Consider the following 17,838-nt stretch of genomic DNA (forward strand, 5'->3'; position numbering starts at 1 on the left):
TGGTTCCACTTAGTGGTCAACACAGAGAGAACTCTTTGTGTAGGACTCCCACCTAATTCCATTATACCAGAACCTCCAAGTTTTTCCCTTGAGTTGGCTCACATCATTCTGACTGGAGAAAGCAAGATTTACCTCAGGGCTTTTATCTCTTTGGGGCACTAAGATACCTCACAAACAAAAGTAAAAACTGCCTTAAAACCCCTCAGTGTTTTACTGTCATATTGAGCTTTTCTTGTGGTCTAAGTGCTCCCCTATACTAGACAAGTGGAAATATTTTAAATACAGTTCCATGGGGGTGCTTTCAGTTCCGTGTGTCTTTAAAATATTCTACTACTGACTGATAGTCAAAAACATCCCACAATTTGAGAAAATTAAAACTACAAACTTAACAGTGAAAATCCCAGCTCGATGATATGGGAACATTAAGTGGATTTAAACAGTGAGGACACAGAATTGTAGCTTTATGTGATAAATGCATACAGCAGTTGGGTCAGATGATGAGTCTAACAGGGATGGGACAGAACACCAGAACCACGACATGAGAACAACACATACATCATGCACTGGGAAGCTAAAACACAATGCCCACAGGCCGGCCTCCTAGTTCCTGTCTCAGGCTGGGATTGGCAGACTCCCACAGGAGTTTACCCAAGGAGTGGGTCTATTCCAGGAGCAGACAATTCAGCCTGAGCTCCATTCCCCTCTGCCTCTTGTATCTGGACAGACCCTCACTCATGCTACCACGTTTCTGTAACAGGAGAGTGGGCAGACAGTGCTGTTTACCCATGCAGAAGCTGGGGAACCATCAGCAAGCAAGTGAACAGAAACCAAATGGTCTGAGCCCGAGACCCCTGGACTATTCACTGAAATCCTGAGGCCACTTGGATCGTCTATCCTGCCCGGCACCAGGTCCTTCATATAAACGTATGCAGCAAAGTGATCTTTAAAGTCACGTATAAAATCTTTTAATGAAAGGACAAGGTTAAGTGTGTGAGTGTGTGTGTGTGTGTGTGTGTGTGTGTGTGTGTGTGTGTGTATAATGTACTTATATGTAAGATGAGCATATTGCTAACAAGTTTAAGGCTTACCCATTGTTTCCTCCTCAAGCTCAAAAAATAAACTGGGTCTCTTTAGAGGATACAAGTTTACTCAAAATTTAGTTTTTTCTCCTCTTGAAAAATTATAAAACTGGGGGAAAACCTGACACTGAGAAAACGCGGTGTGTCACACAGAGATAATTATGTGGTAATGGTATGAAAGGGCAGGAAACAGAGAAGTCTATCATCAGGTGTGAATATCAAATGACTTACTGTAACAGAGGAATTTCTGAAACATACAATGAATTGTTACCTTACGTTTTATTTTCCTCGCCCGTTGACTGAACCTGAGAGAAGAGCTTGCCCCCGGTCCCCAGAACAGAGCAAGCAGGACCGAGCGCTGACTTTCCCATCCACTACCCCCCACCCACCTCCACGCGGCCCCAGGACACTGCTGCCACCATCCCCTCCAGCTGCCAGAGGCTGAAAGCAGCCCACGCACCTCCACGAGCCGCCAGGCCTCACTGATGACGGCGTACTGGAGGCGATTCAGGGCAAAGCCATCAATCTCCTTCATGACTCTGACTGGGGACTGCCCAATCTTCCGCATCAGGGCGTAGGTTCTGTCCACTGTTGCAGGGGCCGTCTCCGGGTGTGGGACCAGCTCAACCAATGGCACATAATATGGTGGATTTACCTTATGAGAGACACAGAAGGGGAGAGGGTCAAAAGACAGCTCTGGAGTTGGGGTGCTGTTCTGGCAGACCCTACTTGCGTATCTCGAATGGTCAGATGGGGCAGATTTGTCTTTGGAAAGGCCTCTTTAGATTTAGCATCCAATGACAAGGAACTTGAAATATAAAGTAATCCACAAAGGAGGGAAAGAAAAAACCTGAGCACAGAATTCTGTGGTTTTATTTATAGAAAAGTCAATACCAACATATGAGTTGAAATTTGAAGGGGTGGATGACCATTCTGCGCATTCAGGGCTAATCTCCACACCCCTGAACTCCCCGGGGGATTTCTCAGCAACCCGCTGTTTAGCCCTCAAAGGCTTCTACCTACTCCCAGCCAGCCTCCAGAGCCACTCTCTCCACAAGAGTCACCGCAGGCTCTTGCTATTCTACTCTGTTGCTATTAAAAATCATCGACAGCATCTTCCCAAACTTGGTATTTCCTTAACTTCTCCATGTTAAGCCTCAAATGTCTACCCCATCCTCCGACATCCAATCTCACCTAGGAACCACACAGCATCAGAACTCTACCGCAGCCTCGACATCAGGACACGGCCTGAGATGGGACGGGTCGGTCCACTATGAGTAGGCCCTAATGGAAATGCTGGCCTGGGCCAGCACTTACACTTTGGGCTCTGGTTTTCTTGGTGTACTTTGAGAAACTGTTCTTGAACATTCCCAAAGAGAATTATCCTGGGTCCAGAGAAAATGCTGCTTGGTAGAACCTGATTAGCCTCACCATGAAAAGCCAAATGCACTGCAGTAAATTGTTCCCCAAATGATGCTTTTAAATAATTTTTCCTTGAGATAAGGACAAAAACTGATAGAATCTTATAGTCACTTCAAGAAGCATCCATTTTAAAATGACTTCTACAGGGGCGCCTCGGTGGCTCAGTTGGTTGAGCGACTGCCTTCAGCTCAGGTCATGATCCTGGAGTCCTGGGATCGAGTCCTGCATCGGGCTCCCTGCTCAACAGGGAGTCTGCTTCTCCCTCTGACCCTCCCCCCTCTCATGTGCTATCTCATTCTCTCTCTCAAATAAATAAAATCTTTAAAAAAATAAAATAAAATAAAATGACTTCTACAGAGAAGGGAAAGAAAAATTTTTCTCCTAGGACACTGCTTAAAAGAGAGGCCTCTGGTCCACACACAGCTTAGCTTCAGAGATTCCTTTTGCTCTCGGCCTGCCCTGGTCACTCTGTCAGCCCTCTTAGAAAGCAAGAGAGGATGACATCTGTTTTCAAATAAGTAAATTATATTATCAGTGCCTCAACTGAATCACTTGTCTCCTGCCTATACTGAACTCTTATAAAAATGTCTACCTCTGTCCTTTCTTAATATCAGAATTGTAAGAACTGGAAGTATGTGTATCTTAGATGAATTTTATCTTACTATCAGACAAGGATGTTGCGCTTAAGGTCTTTCAATGTTGCAAGCCTCATGGGTAGCAAAAACTGAGACTACAGTTAAAAAGCATTTGTATGTACAACTTGCTTGTTTCCTCATGCAAGTATTCCTCATAGGCTCTCCTCCTGCCCACACTCTCCTTAAATGGTGGTGCTCCCAGCCTGCCACCACTAGCCTCCCTCTGTGCCCACTCTCTGGCTCTGGGCAGAGCTCAGCAGCTCCCAGGGCGTCATCCCCACCCTAGTACGCTGAGATCTCACAGGGAGCTCACCTCCCATTCCAGGCCCGTATTTGTAATTGTGCACTGGACACACCGCTAGGATAGCCAATGAGCTTACACTCAATCTATCACAAATTAAACTCTCGTCTCTCCCACCCTAAAGCCCTGGGTCCTCTTCCTAGCACCCCATCTTGATGAGAACACCATCACAGCCCCAACACCCAAGTTAGTACCACGAGCAGTATCCTTGGTGCCTGTGTCTGCCTCGTCTCCCTCACTCCCCATCAGTGAGTTTGTCAGTTCTATTTACATCTCTCAGAAAACCCATTTCTGCTACCACACGCTTAGCTCAGGCCATCACCTCCAACTTAGATTCTGGCACTCTCCTCACTGGCCTCCCTCTCCAGGCTCATTCTCTCCGCCACTGCCTAGGTGATCCTTTGTCAGGCAGGGGCCTGTCAAATCCAGACAGAAAGGAGAACCCAAGACTGCCAGGGCTCGGGGCAGGGGACAGAGAGTTGCTGCTTAATGGGGACAGTTTCAGAAGACAGAAAGTCTGAATGATTGCTGGTGAGGTCTGCACGACAGTGTGTATGTGCTTGCTGCCTCCGAACTATATACTTAAAAATGGTTAAGACGACAAATCTGATGTGCATTTTATCACAATTAAAATTAAAAAAAACAAAAACAAAAACTAAAAACAGGATGCTAATCGTACCACCTGCAGCTCAAAACCCCGCAGGATCCTGATTCCCCACCACCCACTAAAACACAAGTGCATGATCCAGCCCTTTGAGCTTCCTAAAACAGGTTGAGTTTTCACGTTTCTGTCCGTGCGCTCAAGTTGATAAGCTTCTGAGAAAGGACCTCCCAGAGTCAGAGGGCCTGGATGGGGTTGTTCTTGCCATGGCACCTCAGTCCTGGGACAAGGACCCTGATGTCTACTAGAGGCTCAGAGATGAACAGTGACAATGACAGGTGCCCCTTAAATTTAACCAGCAGAGAGAGAGAGAGGCAAGGTGGGGACGGGAGAGGACAAGAGGTAAGCAAAGCAAGCAACTTTTTTTTTAAAAGATTTTATTTATTTGACACAGAGAGAGAGAGCCCACAAGCAAGGGGAGGGGGAGGGGCACAGGGAGAGGGAGAAGCAGGCTGAGCAGGGAGCCCGATGCAGGACTCGATCCCAGGACCCTGACATCATGACCTGAGCCGAAGGCAGACACTCAACAGACTGAGCCACCCAGGCGCCCCAGCAAGCAACTCTCTTAAATAGGAAAGGAATGGCTGTTTCCTGACTGCTGTTCTGTTTCTGACACGGACGGTAGGACCTGGGCCTTCTGCTGTTGGAGCCTGAGAGTTAGACTCAGAAACATGCCTTCAAGAAGTGGGAAGAACAAACAAAGGAGGAAAGGAGGCAACTTCTTTAAAGGTTACAGGAGATGGTCCTGGGCTCAGCCGGCCAGAGAGCGGGCGCGCTTTGCGGCAGGCACAAGAGAGGGCCTGGCCTGCGAGGCTCTTTGAGAGCTCAGGTTGAGCGGGGTGGTACAAGGGGCGCATTCTCCGTTCACCTGGTGAAAAGCCTGCCCAGAATCTGGACCAGAGCCGGGGAGGCATGTGATTGCCCCGATAGCACAGCACGTCCAACACAGAGGCTTCGTTTATTTTCTCTGCAGCACATTAAACAGAGTTAAACTCACAGAGGAAAGGCAGACCGTCCCTTTTTCCAGAAGACAGGTGTGGCAGTCTGCAATCCATTCCCACAGCCCTGCTAGAGAGGGGGCACTCCTGACCTGGTGAACTCCTCTTCCTCTTCAGGAGAGGACGGTAAATACGAAGGACTGTCTTGCTTACAGCCCGCTGAGAGGAGTTAATCCCTCAGTGTTTTGAGAATTTAGGTAGTAAGGCCCTTTGGTTAGTTATAAGCCCACCACCCCCTTCCTGAAGTCACCCTCCACAGATGGGGGGCGGGGGGGAGGCGCGGACAGCAGCTGGCGACGTGAAATGGGCACTGCTTGCACACGCATGTGCGTGTTCTCCATAAACAGGCCAACATTCAAATGACCAACAGGAGGGCAAATGGTTCCGAGTCAGGTGGGAGGGGGAGTTGGAGAAGGTGCAAGCGTGGGCGAGGACTGCTCGATGGGAACACTCTGGGCACCTTCTGTGGGTAGGGCCTGATGTACTTCCAGGCTGTGTTATAGCTCCGTGGCTGACTAGCAACCTATGTGAGAGCTGTGTGTTTAGGAACTGTTTCCACTCAAGACTGTAATCCCAACTACATCAAAAGCTAATGATGTAATGTATGGTGATTAACATAATAACAAAAAATAAAAAATGAAAAAAGACTGTAATCCCAGAGCAGATGTGCATCCTCACACCCATTAGAATGGCACCAAGAGCATCCGATGGGCTAAAGTAGTTCCATCAGCTCTGTGGCACCAGCATGTCCCCAAGTGAAAAAAGGTTGTAAAGTGCAGCTGAAACGATCAGTAGAAAACAGCTGCTTTGATTGACTGCTAACAGATATAAGTACCAAGAGAGAATGCAACCAAACTCAACCTTCAGACAATCACCAGCCACCAAATGGCCATCCCTGAGCCCCGCTACACATCCACAGGGAGATGAGGCAGACAAGCAAAGGCAACACAAAAAACATTTGAGAGGAAGACTGTCAGGGATACAGAGAAGGGCCACATTAACACCCCTCTTCAGGAGCCTTTCACTCTCCTGGCTCTGGGCTAGGAAGCCCACTCGACTACCTGAACACTGAGAGAACACGCTCACCCACCTGTGCTGAGCTGACCTGAAGCTCCTCACCCCCCCATGGGAAAAGGTGCCCAAGAGACACTATGTGATGTGGAAACTCCTTGGCTGCCGGTTCTCCCGCGGAGGGGTGGAGGCCACAGTCTTTCGCAATTGCTGACTATCCACTTTTGCCCCAGCCTTTCAGAGGCATGAATGGGCTTCCTCTTCCTTTATCCTATTTCCTGTCTGGCCAGAGTCGCGGGTGACTGGAGCACAAAGCTGAGGCGGTGGCATGTGGGCTGACGCGCCGGGCTTCTCCTGCCTGGCCTGCAGGGCTGAAGGGAAACTGGAGCTCCTCAAAGCCGGTAAATGGTTCTGGATTACTTAGGGACTGTCCATCCAGCTTAGGTTGAATCGTTCAGACGTCTTTTTCCCCACTCTCCTTGAGCTCAATGGAATGATTAAACAGTGCGCAGCACCAGCACAAAAGAAAGAGTAAAATTCCAAAGACGGTCAACTTGGGTGATTTCATCTGCTTTAGTTAATGTTGGCTTTGGTATAAAATAATCTACAGAAGTAATAAGACATTGATTTTTGAAATAAGGTCTGAGCTTACTTTGGCTATGCTGTTTGCCTTTGATTAAAGAAGTAAAAGCGAACAATCCTAGAATGGTAGGAGAAATGTCATTATTCAACAGTCACTGGCTGAACTACTAGTACTTGTTAGGTGTGACAAGAAGGTGAATAAGGTGTAGTCTCATCCATCAGGTAGTTTAAAATTAAGAGATATGGGTAGAAGTCTCGTTAAAGGACTTAGGAGGTATTTTCTAAACAATTTGACTTCGTTGTTCTTTTTTTTTATTTTACCTGACTTAGAAGTGAAATCTCTGGTTAGAAACTGGAAGTTTTCAAGCAAGAGGTTTACACCTTTCACCGAAGCAACTAACAATCTAATAAGTGGTTTACAGTTTCTAATAGTCCTTTTTACAGACATGTAAATGTCATAGAAGCAAAGACAGGACATGTTTCATGGAACTTGGTATTTGGATGCTTCAGTTAAGGTCCCAAATAAAGGACATTTCCTATATTTGAGTGGTAGCTAGACATGACCGGTTTTCTTCCATGTTCTGTGGGTCTAAGTCTCTGTATATTATGAACAGTCTCCACTTTCCATTGTACTTCAGTAGGAGGACATCCGGGCATCCACAACCATAGTCATGTGAATGGTGGTCCAAGCAGTCCCTCTTCTCAGCACATAGAATCCAGCAGGCATCTCTGATTCCCCTTTGGCCTCAGTTACCCCCCACTCTAAACTACTCTTGCTCGAAAAGAGGACTTTCCCTGCTCTCAGTCTAGGACCCTCAGCCTCACCAAGGCTCTGGTCGCCTATACTTGGAATACTGCCACAATTCTGTGAAGTAGCTGTTCCCCTCCCTCAGCCATCTTCAATATAGAAAGAACCTTCCAGTTACCCTCCAAAAGCAGCATTTCCACCACATCACAAGGCTGCTCTGTGCCTAAGCCAGTCCCAGTTCTTCAGAGTAACTCTCATGATTCTGTATAACCCAACTGTTCCCAAGCCTTCCAGCTTCTTCCTCCTGCTCCCCAAGTATGTGAGGTATGTGTGCCCTTCCAGTCAGGCTGGTCTCCTTGTGATTCTGCATGCCCCATGCTTGCTTTTGGCCAAGGGTCTTTGTTTACACTCTTTCCCACTCTCTCCTCCCTTGTCAGCCCAATCAGATCCTGCCCAGCTTGGCCCTAGCCTCTTCTCAGCCTTCACCTCTGATGGCCTGCTGGTGCTGGGGGTGTGGCTACTGTCATCTACTCTCCTATTTATTATGGTTTGAGCTAAGTTAGCTTTTCTGTCCTAACAGGCTGTCCTGGTTCTCCGAGGTCACAATGAACTCAGTCGATACTCAAACCCCCACCAAGTGATCCCTGGATCTCCTCTCTGATTCCTCTTTCCTCACATTACCACATTCATCTCAAAAAGATTTACTGAGTGCTTGCACATCAGTTTGAAACTCACTGTCCAATATACCTCATCATGCACCCCCCAGTGAATAAGTCTGCCCAGGTAATTACAACAGATGGGTGCAAGGGAACAAGAAAAAGGGTGGGGGTTTAAAGTCAACCCACTGAACCAGAATCTCAGGAGCAGGATCCAGAATCTGCACTTGAGGAAAACTGATCCTACTCTGAATTGTGTTGAGTCAACTGCACAGCACAGTGACATGGCTACAAAATCTTACTCAATGTATACATTTATTAAATGTAGCTTTTTCCCTGACAGTGGAATTATGTGTTTAGTAGTCTCTGTCTTCAGGTGGACAGTGAGTTACATAAGGGTGAAAGTGTATTAGTATTGCTCATTCTATCCCATTATGCATTAGGTACGCAGGTACAATTCAAGGCATTTTTGGATTAGATTCTTTTTAAAACTGCCTGTATTGCACAACTTTCTACATATACTAAAAAAATATTAAACTATACAATTTTAATTGTGTGGCATATGAATTATACCTCAATAAAGCAGTTAAAATATACTAGCAGATTAGTCAAAATGTATTGCTCCTGAAAACCAGAATGAGATACAACAGTTCTTGAGGTTTAATGCACTCACGGGATGGGCCACAATGCACTGCTTCGCATGCACCAGACCAGCAAACAAGTTGGAAGGCAGGAGGCAAGACGTGGAGCTGCTCAAGACAACCTTATCATCGATGATTTGATCTAACTGAGCAAAAATCTTCTTCTTCAGCTCCAGGTTTTCTGGAACACATTCCTGGAAAGGACATATTCAAATTACTATTCATGATACTGCACTCAGGCCCCAAGCAAAAAGCATATGTCACGTTTGATTCATTCCCCAAATGACCCAATCAGAAAACTACTAGCAAAATTTAAGAACGAAACAAAAAGCTGCTGAAAAATGCAGCCAAATCTCCATAACTCTGGAAACTGGGTGACACGCGTATGGGAGCTGTATTTTCTAGTTTTGCATGGGTCTGAAAATTCCCATAATAACGCAGTCTGCCAAGTCTATGGGGCGGACACGAGAGCGCCTTTGGCAAAATGCTACAAGCGGTAACAGTAGTCATCACCACTTATTTCTCCTATCTGTCCTGACCATCAGATCAACTCATTTTCAAGGAAAAATCTTATCTTCACGAAATGAACAAACATGTTACATCCATAATTCCCAAAAGGCTCCTTGAACATCCATTTCTAAGGGGAAATCCTTTTGCAAAGGACCTTTGTTTCCAAAAATCTAAAATTACTTTAATAGGGGCATGGGAGGAGGACAGAAGAGCAAATTTGGATTACGTGCTGCAGATAACACCACTCTGAAATTCTAATCATGCACAGAGCTGGGGCAGAGGGAGATGACATTCTCCAACACCCAAGTGCGGACCCACAGGTGAGGCCTGTTCCCGGGAATGTGATACACACAGTGGATACCGCCCTGCTGCAGATGGAAGCAGAACAGGAGAAGGATACTCAAGCTGCTCCAGCACTAGAAATACTAGAGGCGTCCTTACTCTCCGGCCACCAACTCCCCTGGGAAACCACACCGCGGTCATTCCTACCCACGATGGGTCGCAGCTTACTTGCAGACAAGAGGCCTGGAAGGGGAGGTATCATGAACTCCCAAGGTTCCCTGGTGAATTTATAAGATAATGATTTCAGTATGGTCCAGTAATCATCAGCATCAGAATCAACTGGGTGCTTGTTAAAAATGCAAATTCTCAGGCTCTCATCCCAGACCTACTGAATCAGTCTCTGGGGGTGGGGTCCAGATATCTGCATTTTTATCAAACATTCTAATGATTTTTGTTCCTACTGAAGTTTGAGACCCACTAGTCTGAGGTGTGGATCCAAAGTATGGGTCATCTATACTCTCAGTATGGCATGCTACCAAATATATCCTCGAGAATCTCCCCACTGTGATGTCAGAGGTCTGTCCTACCCTCCCCCCCCAGCTATTCAGGGACCAACCAAGGACATCCTGATTATATTAGCATTGTGGTAGCAGAAATGGTATAAACACCAGCAGATAACTAAAAGTGTGTAAAGGTGAACATGCAATGCTAAAGGACCACTAGTAATTATATGAGAATCACCCCTCAAAAATAAAAAAATGTTCGAGTTTGATTTAATAATACCTAATCGTTAATAATGAAATCTAGTATACTGAAATCAGCTGTGTAAATATTATGACAAATTCCATTTTTATATCATCTACAAGATTTAAAAAGTTTTACTCTGAGGGTAAGGAGCCAATATTGTATTTGTTTATGCTTTTTTGAAAATATAATCAAACCATGTGAAATTTTATTAAGAACAAAAGGTCATATAAGCGCCACATCTCAAAGACAGAAAAAAAAAATGGAGTCATTTAAGAACTGTAAAGGCCATTGTATTAAATCCCCTTATCTAAAGGGGAAAAAAAGCTACAGTAGCTGGCTGGTTGTACTGAGTAATTCCTGGATCAGTTAAGTCAGCAAGTTGGGTTAAGTTTAAATGGAGCCTTGTAGTAAAGCCAGAGACTAAGAATGATGCAGATACTGTTTAAGCTAATAAAAGAGTCCTCATGAATAGCCTTATTGTGAACCTGTCATGCAGATTCCCCCCTGAAATTCTATGCCTTTCTTCAGATCGTCTGATTATCAAAGAGGTAAGAAAACTTGAACCAGAGGAAACCCAAACCTGCTACAATTATGTAAGGGTTTTTTAATGGCACATTGCTTGACATTTTGTTGTTGTTGTTGTTGATAGTAACAACTGTGCTCAATTTGGTGGGCCAGGGTTATAATGCCTCTGTCCATGTTAAGCCTTGAGTTCATTTCCTTGCTATTCTTAGGGAGCCAATGCTCCTTGTCTGAGAAAAGGAGTATGAAACGCTATTAATCAGGACCTTCAGCACTTGCGGTTGATTGCAAAGCTAAGAGAGGCTGGGAGGAAGGGCAGAAAAAGGTACCAAACAATGAGACAGCTGAGGACCTAAATGCAAAGCAGCCTCACTCTCTCTAAACTATAGCAATGTGACCAGCTGAGAATCCAGATGGTGCCTTCTCAATGCAACAGTGTTTTTGGGGGGTCCTTTCTAGAGAAAATGTGAAGTGTTAGCTAACGTTCTATCACTACTGAAGGTAATGAGCTTGACTTGGCTTAATTAAACTCTGACAGCATTTTGAAAGCAATGATGATTATCTGTGCTCTATTTGTTTTGAAGTGGGAGGGAGACACAGCACATAATAAAATTCTCACACACAACCACTATAGTCAGTATGCTCAGATTTCAACAAACAAAACTCTGGGGACAAGTAAAGCACAATGTAAATTCCCAAGTACCACAACCCTACCTGGTACATCAGAAGGAGTTCACTCATCTCAGGCAGTATCACATAGTGAAAAGTCAAGGTTAGGTTTAAACACTCCTTTTTCCCTTGTCTTCTTGAAAGGAAGAAACTGAATGATTGCATTATAGGTATAACTTTTAATTCTAACTGATATTTTAAAAGGTAAATTATTTATAAACTTTGGTGTTTTGTTATTAGTCAAAATTACCTCTGACAGCATTTAACTCATTAGGAATGTTCTAGAAAAGCAGGATGGCCATGGCAAGTCAGTGTACTGGATAATTCCTAGGCAAAAGGAGTAAGAACTCGCTTCTGAAGTTTACTCACTTGATGTGCAACAATACACATTTTTCAAAACAAATATTTTCATGGGGAAAATGAAATTTCATTGATTTCTTTTAAAAAATCAATTCAGGCATTTTAGATAGATGTCCCGTTGCTAGAAAAATCTATTTGTTAATGCAAAACATCTGGAAGCAATCTTCAATGTGCTTTCCAGAAAGAAAGTTAAACTAAATTAAAAGACCTCAGTACTTAAAAGTATTTTACATGCAAGGAAGTTCTATCAGCCAACAGACATGGGGAAAGACATGGCAAGAAAAGAAAGGTGAGCTTAAACCCCACCGCAATCATGGCAGAAGGAAATTCATTCTCAAACTGAAAATGGAAGTGACCCGCATTACAAAGCCTGTTAGCGCTAATTATATCTATTCAAGTTTTCATTATCACAGGCAATAAACGGTACTATGCCCTAACCAGAGGCTCAGTTTTTTCCTTAACATCAAAATAAAAAGTTTTTAAAAGCATATTACAAATCCTAAACAGAGTTTACAATAATTTAGAACAAATTATACCCAACCTAGAGAGACCTTTCCAAAGTAAAACTCAGTGTAGACCTTAGGAAAGTAACTTCCTGCGGATTAGGTGTTCCGGTTACCAGGATTATTGTTGTCTGCGTTAAATAGCAGTCCTTTCTATGGGTGACCGCAGGGAATGGAGAAGAGGCAGAAGGGGCACCTGCATCAACTTATGTCCTGAGGAGGAGTCTATTCCCACCTTTCCAATGCTATTTCTGGTACCTTTTATGAAATCATTTATTTAGAATTAAAGAAAATAAAATTAAAAATATTTCATTTAAGCCTGCAAATAGCATATAGTTTTACTGCATTTCTAAATATTTCTCATGAGGAAGACTCGGGATTTTTAATACAAAATTTTTACTTAACAAAGTGCTGGGAATAGCATAAAACACAAAACTGGAGAAGAGTTAAGGCATAAGGAATTTTTTTTTTTTAGATTTTATTTGAGAGAGCAATTGAGCAAGCACAAGCTGGGGGAGGAGCAGGAAGAGGGATAAGCTGACTCCCTGCTGAGCACAGAGCCCAAGGCCAGGCCCCCAAGATCACAACCTGAGCTGAAATCAGATGCCTAAACGACTGAGCCACACAGACGCCCCAAGGAATGAATTTTTAAGGAGAAAAATTAAAAATAAATAAATAAATTGATGTGAAGGATATCACATCAATCACTGACACCATTTATTACCAGTGAGGACTATTCCAGGTGACAAATCTGAGAAGACTACATAAATTTTTTTTACATTACTTTGTTTGTGCCTCCATATCAAACACATGTATAATGCATTTCCATCAGGGAATCTCTTTATAATGCAGTAACTGTCAAAGCAGCAAAGAACAGGGAGAGGGTCTATTGTGAGATGTAGAAAGAAAAAAACCACAGAAATTAAAATATGATGCTTTTGTTAATAATAATTGGACTAGATATTTTTGCCCACTTTGTTATTGCAACGAGTGAAACAATAAATTGCATTCAACATATTTTGTTGGATGACAACCACTGTTTTACGAAAATGTTCTCATTTTTTAAAACAAGTGTTGTAGTATCATAAAACTAGTTTCACTTGCAACCATGTATATGTTTGACTATAAAATAATTTTATAGTACTTTCTACAGGAATAGTATTATCAAGGCAATAGCTTTTTTTAAAAAGATTTTATTTATATATTTGACAGAGAGAATGAGAGAGAGCACATGAAATGGGGGGAGTCAGAGGGAGAAGCTGCGGGACTCGATCCCGGGACTCCAGGATCATGACCTGAGCCGAAGGCAGTCACTTAACCAACTGAGCCACCCAGGCGCCCAAGGCAATAGATATCTGTATCTTGACTCCATCTGTCCAAAGGAGAAGCCAAAAAGTCAAAATTTATAGGTACAACTAAAACGGTTCTTACTTATTCTTCAAATTTCTTTAATAAAAAAAGTCTAAAATATCAAAAGGTCAGTCATCCAATTTAAGAAGTCAGAAATAGAAAATAATAAATCCAAAGAAAAATAAAAAGACTAGAATAAAGATGGCAGAAGCCAATCAAATAGAACTAGAGTTTCTCAAAACTCAGTCCCAGCCTCTCTCCTCTCTTCTCACCTAAATTCTTTCCCTAGGAAATCCCAACCAAGCCCACAGCTTAACTCACCAATCTAAAGACTCAACTCACACTTTTATTTCTCCTTCTCAAATTATCTTCACATGGATACTTCACAGGCACCTCAAATTTATCTAATCTGATCCCCTCTTCTAGTGCTAGCTGGCATATAAATTTTCCAGTATAGAAAGAAAAACCTTAAATATTCTATTAACCTCATGATCCACAGGGAAGTAACATCACAATTCCAGTCCCCTGCCTACAAAATCACTAGGTTTACCCTACCGACTCTTGATATTTTGTAAAATGTTTCTGTTTTGTTTTGTTTGTAAAATATTTCTAAAGCATCAAATTTATGTGATAAAAATATTTATAATCAGCAATGTTAATATTTAGTAGTCTAATACTAAGTAACAATATTTTAATGACTACCTACCACATACTTAAAGATGTCATAAAGCCATTCTCCACCCAATATAATCATATGACCAAATCCAGAGTGTACTAAGGTACAAATAAACATGATGCAAACTCCAAAACTGGGGGAGGAAGGAAATTTTGTTTCAATATTCTAAAAGTTTACATCTCACATGCAAGAGAAAATAAACACACTAAGAGAACACTGCCCATCTTTTGAGTTGACATTTAGAAAATGTCTATATTTAAACAAACATCAATACTATAGAAACAGAATTCAAAGATGAAAGTTCCATGAGAGCAAGAATCTTTATTTTTACTTTATTGCTGTATTCCCAGCTCCAAGAATAATGCCTGGCAAAAAGAAGGTATTCAGTGAACATTTGCTGAATCAATGAATTAATTAATTAATGAAAAATTCTGTGATGTAGTCAGTTTCACAAATGCCCCACAAGCTCACTGAATACATTTACTCTTTTCGATCATTATATTATTTTAGAGAAAATGTCTAAAGAGGGCTGAAAGAATAAACACAAGACACCTCCCTGCTTTCTGGCAGCCCATGGGGCAATCCTACCCATTCCTGGACCTACACATTCAAAACAGACTCCCATCTACCATGTACTAAAGGTCTGTTCTCTTTTACTAAGGATTTGTTCTAACTTAGGAAGATACTCCAATGAAGTCCAGGCATTTGTGTCTCTCCTTCTTCCCCAAATTCTGCAAGAGCATGAAGCCCTGAAGGTGATCAGTTGATCTGTCTCCTTTCCGGATATATGTGACGGATGGACTCAGCTACTGCAATCTGCTCCATGCTGCATCAGCAGGACATACTGCTAACTTGCCTCTCCCATTATTCAGCTACTAGTCATGTTGCTAATCCCATAGGTAGTAGTACTCCATGCTAAAAACAACCTCCAGTATTGTTTAACAGAAAAAATTCTGTCACCTATATCTAATGCAATGACTCCCATTTAATTTACAGTATAAACCATAACATTATGCCACATCCTACAAAAGTTTCTCTTGGTGTATGTATTTGTGTACTAGTCTAGAAGTATTTTGGAATCTTGAAGAAAGCTAATACATGAAGTAGATCCACTGCGGGGACCTGGGAAGATGGAAGTCTGAAATTGGCTGACAAGTTACTAACTATTAGCATTAACATCTGAATTTATTTTTTTAAGATTTTATTTATTTATTTGAGAGAGAGAGAATGAGAGGTAGAGAGCATGAGAGGGAAGAGGGTCAGAGGGTGAAGCGGGCTCCCTGCTCAGCAGGGAGCCCGATGTGGGACTCAATCCCAGGACTCCGGGATCATGACCTGAGCCGAAGGCAGTTGCTTAACCATCTGAGCCACCCAGGCGCCCCAACATCTGAATTTAAATACACTTCTGATGAGGAACTAGTCTATGCAAGGAACTTTCCCATTCAACAGAACAAGAAGGTGTAGTCCCTGCTTGTCAAGAAGCACATGTTTTAAGAAGCACATAAAAAAACCAGACATCCATGCAAGTAGCTATAACAGAGCAGACAATAGATAATGTAACAAAAGCAAGCAAAATGACAATAGGGCACCAAGCCAGAAAGCCACACTTACCCCGGTTAGACTTGAGGATTACAGACACTATACAGTCTGGTCAAAGTAGGAATACTAACATAGTATCACAAACTGTTCTAAAGTGGAATTACTGGGGGAAGGAAAACACATATTGATAACAACAGAAGGAACATAAACATGTTTCTGTTTGGTCTCCAAAAGGTCTTACTTACCAACTATACCCTAGGGCCGACCACAGGGCACAGAAGGAGCCATAACCATAAATTTACTTGTAGAAAGCATTCCACTTTTGATAATGGTATACTAGGTTGTTTTGGGCAATCCTCCTGTTGAGAACAACTAAAATAGCTGAAAACATAAAAAATAATCTGTCTGAAACAATGAAGAACTGAAGGGCCAAGATTCGGGTAGTAGGGAAAATTGAAGATATAGGCCTTACATATGGCTCCTCTTTAATCCTCAAAACAACTGCTTATTTCAAAAGCAGAGACAAAATGGCTGAAATGATATGCAAGACTTTTGGCAGACTCAAGAGTGCTGAAGGAAAACTGGAGCTCAGGGCCTGGGACCTGCTCTAGGCTTCCAGTTGGGACCCTCAAGGGCTATACCCTGGAGTAACAGTGACCAGTCTTCAGAAGCCTCAACTTATCTCAACCCATGATTAAATTAAAGAGATAAGCTCCTAGCCTAGCTTCTTTGGAGAACTAAAGCATAACCAGAGGCTTGGTTTTTCACAAGCAATGTCTCACACTTAAACAAAGAAACAAAACAGATAGCAGAGAAGACTTGACTGAAAACCAAGAGAGAAAACAGACTTTAGAAAGATACCCATAGGACATCCAGAGAATGGTGTTACCAGACATGAAGTTTGAAATGTTATTAATATGTTTAAGGAACTAAAAGATACTGAAAAATTTTAGCATATAACTAGTAACTATAAAAAGAATCAAGTAGAAACTTAACTGAAAAATACAATGAAGATTTTTAAAAGATGGATTTAGCTGAAGAAATAATTAATAATTTGGAAGAAACATCAGGATAAAATATCCAGACTGAAGCATGAAGAGACATCAGAATGGAAAATACAGAAAAGAGCATAGGAAAAACACATAGAAATTTTGAAGTGTTCCATCATACAGGTAAATGCAATTCCAGAAAGAAGCGGGGTTAGGGAGAGAGAAACAGAAAGGGAGGTGGGTACAAGCAATATATAAAGAAAGAATCAATTTCCAAAATTGGTTTAAGAATTATTACAAAGTGATTATGATAATATGGACATGGACACCCACAGAATAAGACACTATAACCATTAAAGCAAAAGAGCCTACTTTTCAATATTGAATGAAACAGTAAAGTACACAAGACATGTTAGGTAAATAAAGAATATACTAGTCTCCCTTACAAACTGTAAAATAAATGGACATAAAATATTGGAAGAAAATACACAAAATGGTAATAGGGACTCCATCTCTGGGCAATAAGAATACTAATAATTTTCTTTATTCTTTTATAAGTTTTCTAATTTTCTGTAATTACCATGAATTACTTACAGAGAGGAATGTTATTTAAAGGATATTTTGTATTATAGTAAGATTAAAAATATGTCCAGATATATGTGGAAAGCATGGAAACATGCATATAAACATACTATCGAGATTATAATCTTACGGTGATGGGATTAAAAGTGATTTTTTCTCCTTTTTTTTAAGTTTTTACATTAACTTTAAGGCAAGACAATGTTTAAGGATAATATCAAGAATTATAAAGAGTCTGAGATTTTGCCCTATATGGAAGCTAACAAGGTTGCCTGCCATAGTTCCACAAATGTGCACAGAAGACATGAGACTCTTGGGTCAGAGATGAAGGACAATATTACATGATATCAAACAGCATGAGCTTCATGTTCACATTAG

The 17,838-nt window shown here is 42.1% G+C and overlaps 1 protein-coding gene across 1 annotated transcript in view; it reads right to left on the bottom strand.

Annotated features, from left to right (window-relative positions):
* CRYL1 (crystallin lambda 1) overlaps positions 1-17,838 on the bottom strand; it is a 146,736-nt gene that overhangs the window by 22,765 nt on the left and 106,133 nt on the right. The window contains exons 4-5 of the mRNA XM_028107989.2: positions 8,767-8,928; positions 1,540-1,734 (exon numbers count right to left, since the gene is read on the bottom strand). Coding sequence (XP_027963790.1) covers positions 1,540-1,734; positions 8,767-8,928 — 357 coding nt within the window. The remainder of the gene's footprint in view (positions 1-1,539; positions 1,735-8,766; positions 8,929-17,838) is intronic.

Source organism: Eumetopias jubatus, unplaced genomic scaffold (genome assembly GCF_037043125.1).
Source record: "Eumetopias jubatus isolate StellerSeaLion01/CBP00866 unplaced genomic scaffold, mEumJub1_p1.0 scaffold_3, whole genome shotgun sequence".
NCBI classification, from domain to species: Eukaryota; Metazoa; Chordata; class Mammalia; order Carnivora; family Otariidae; genus Eumetopias; species Eumetopias jubatus.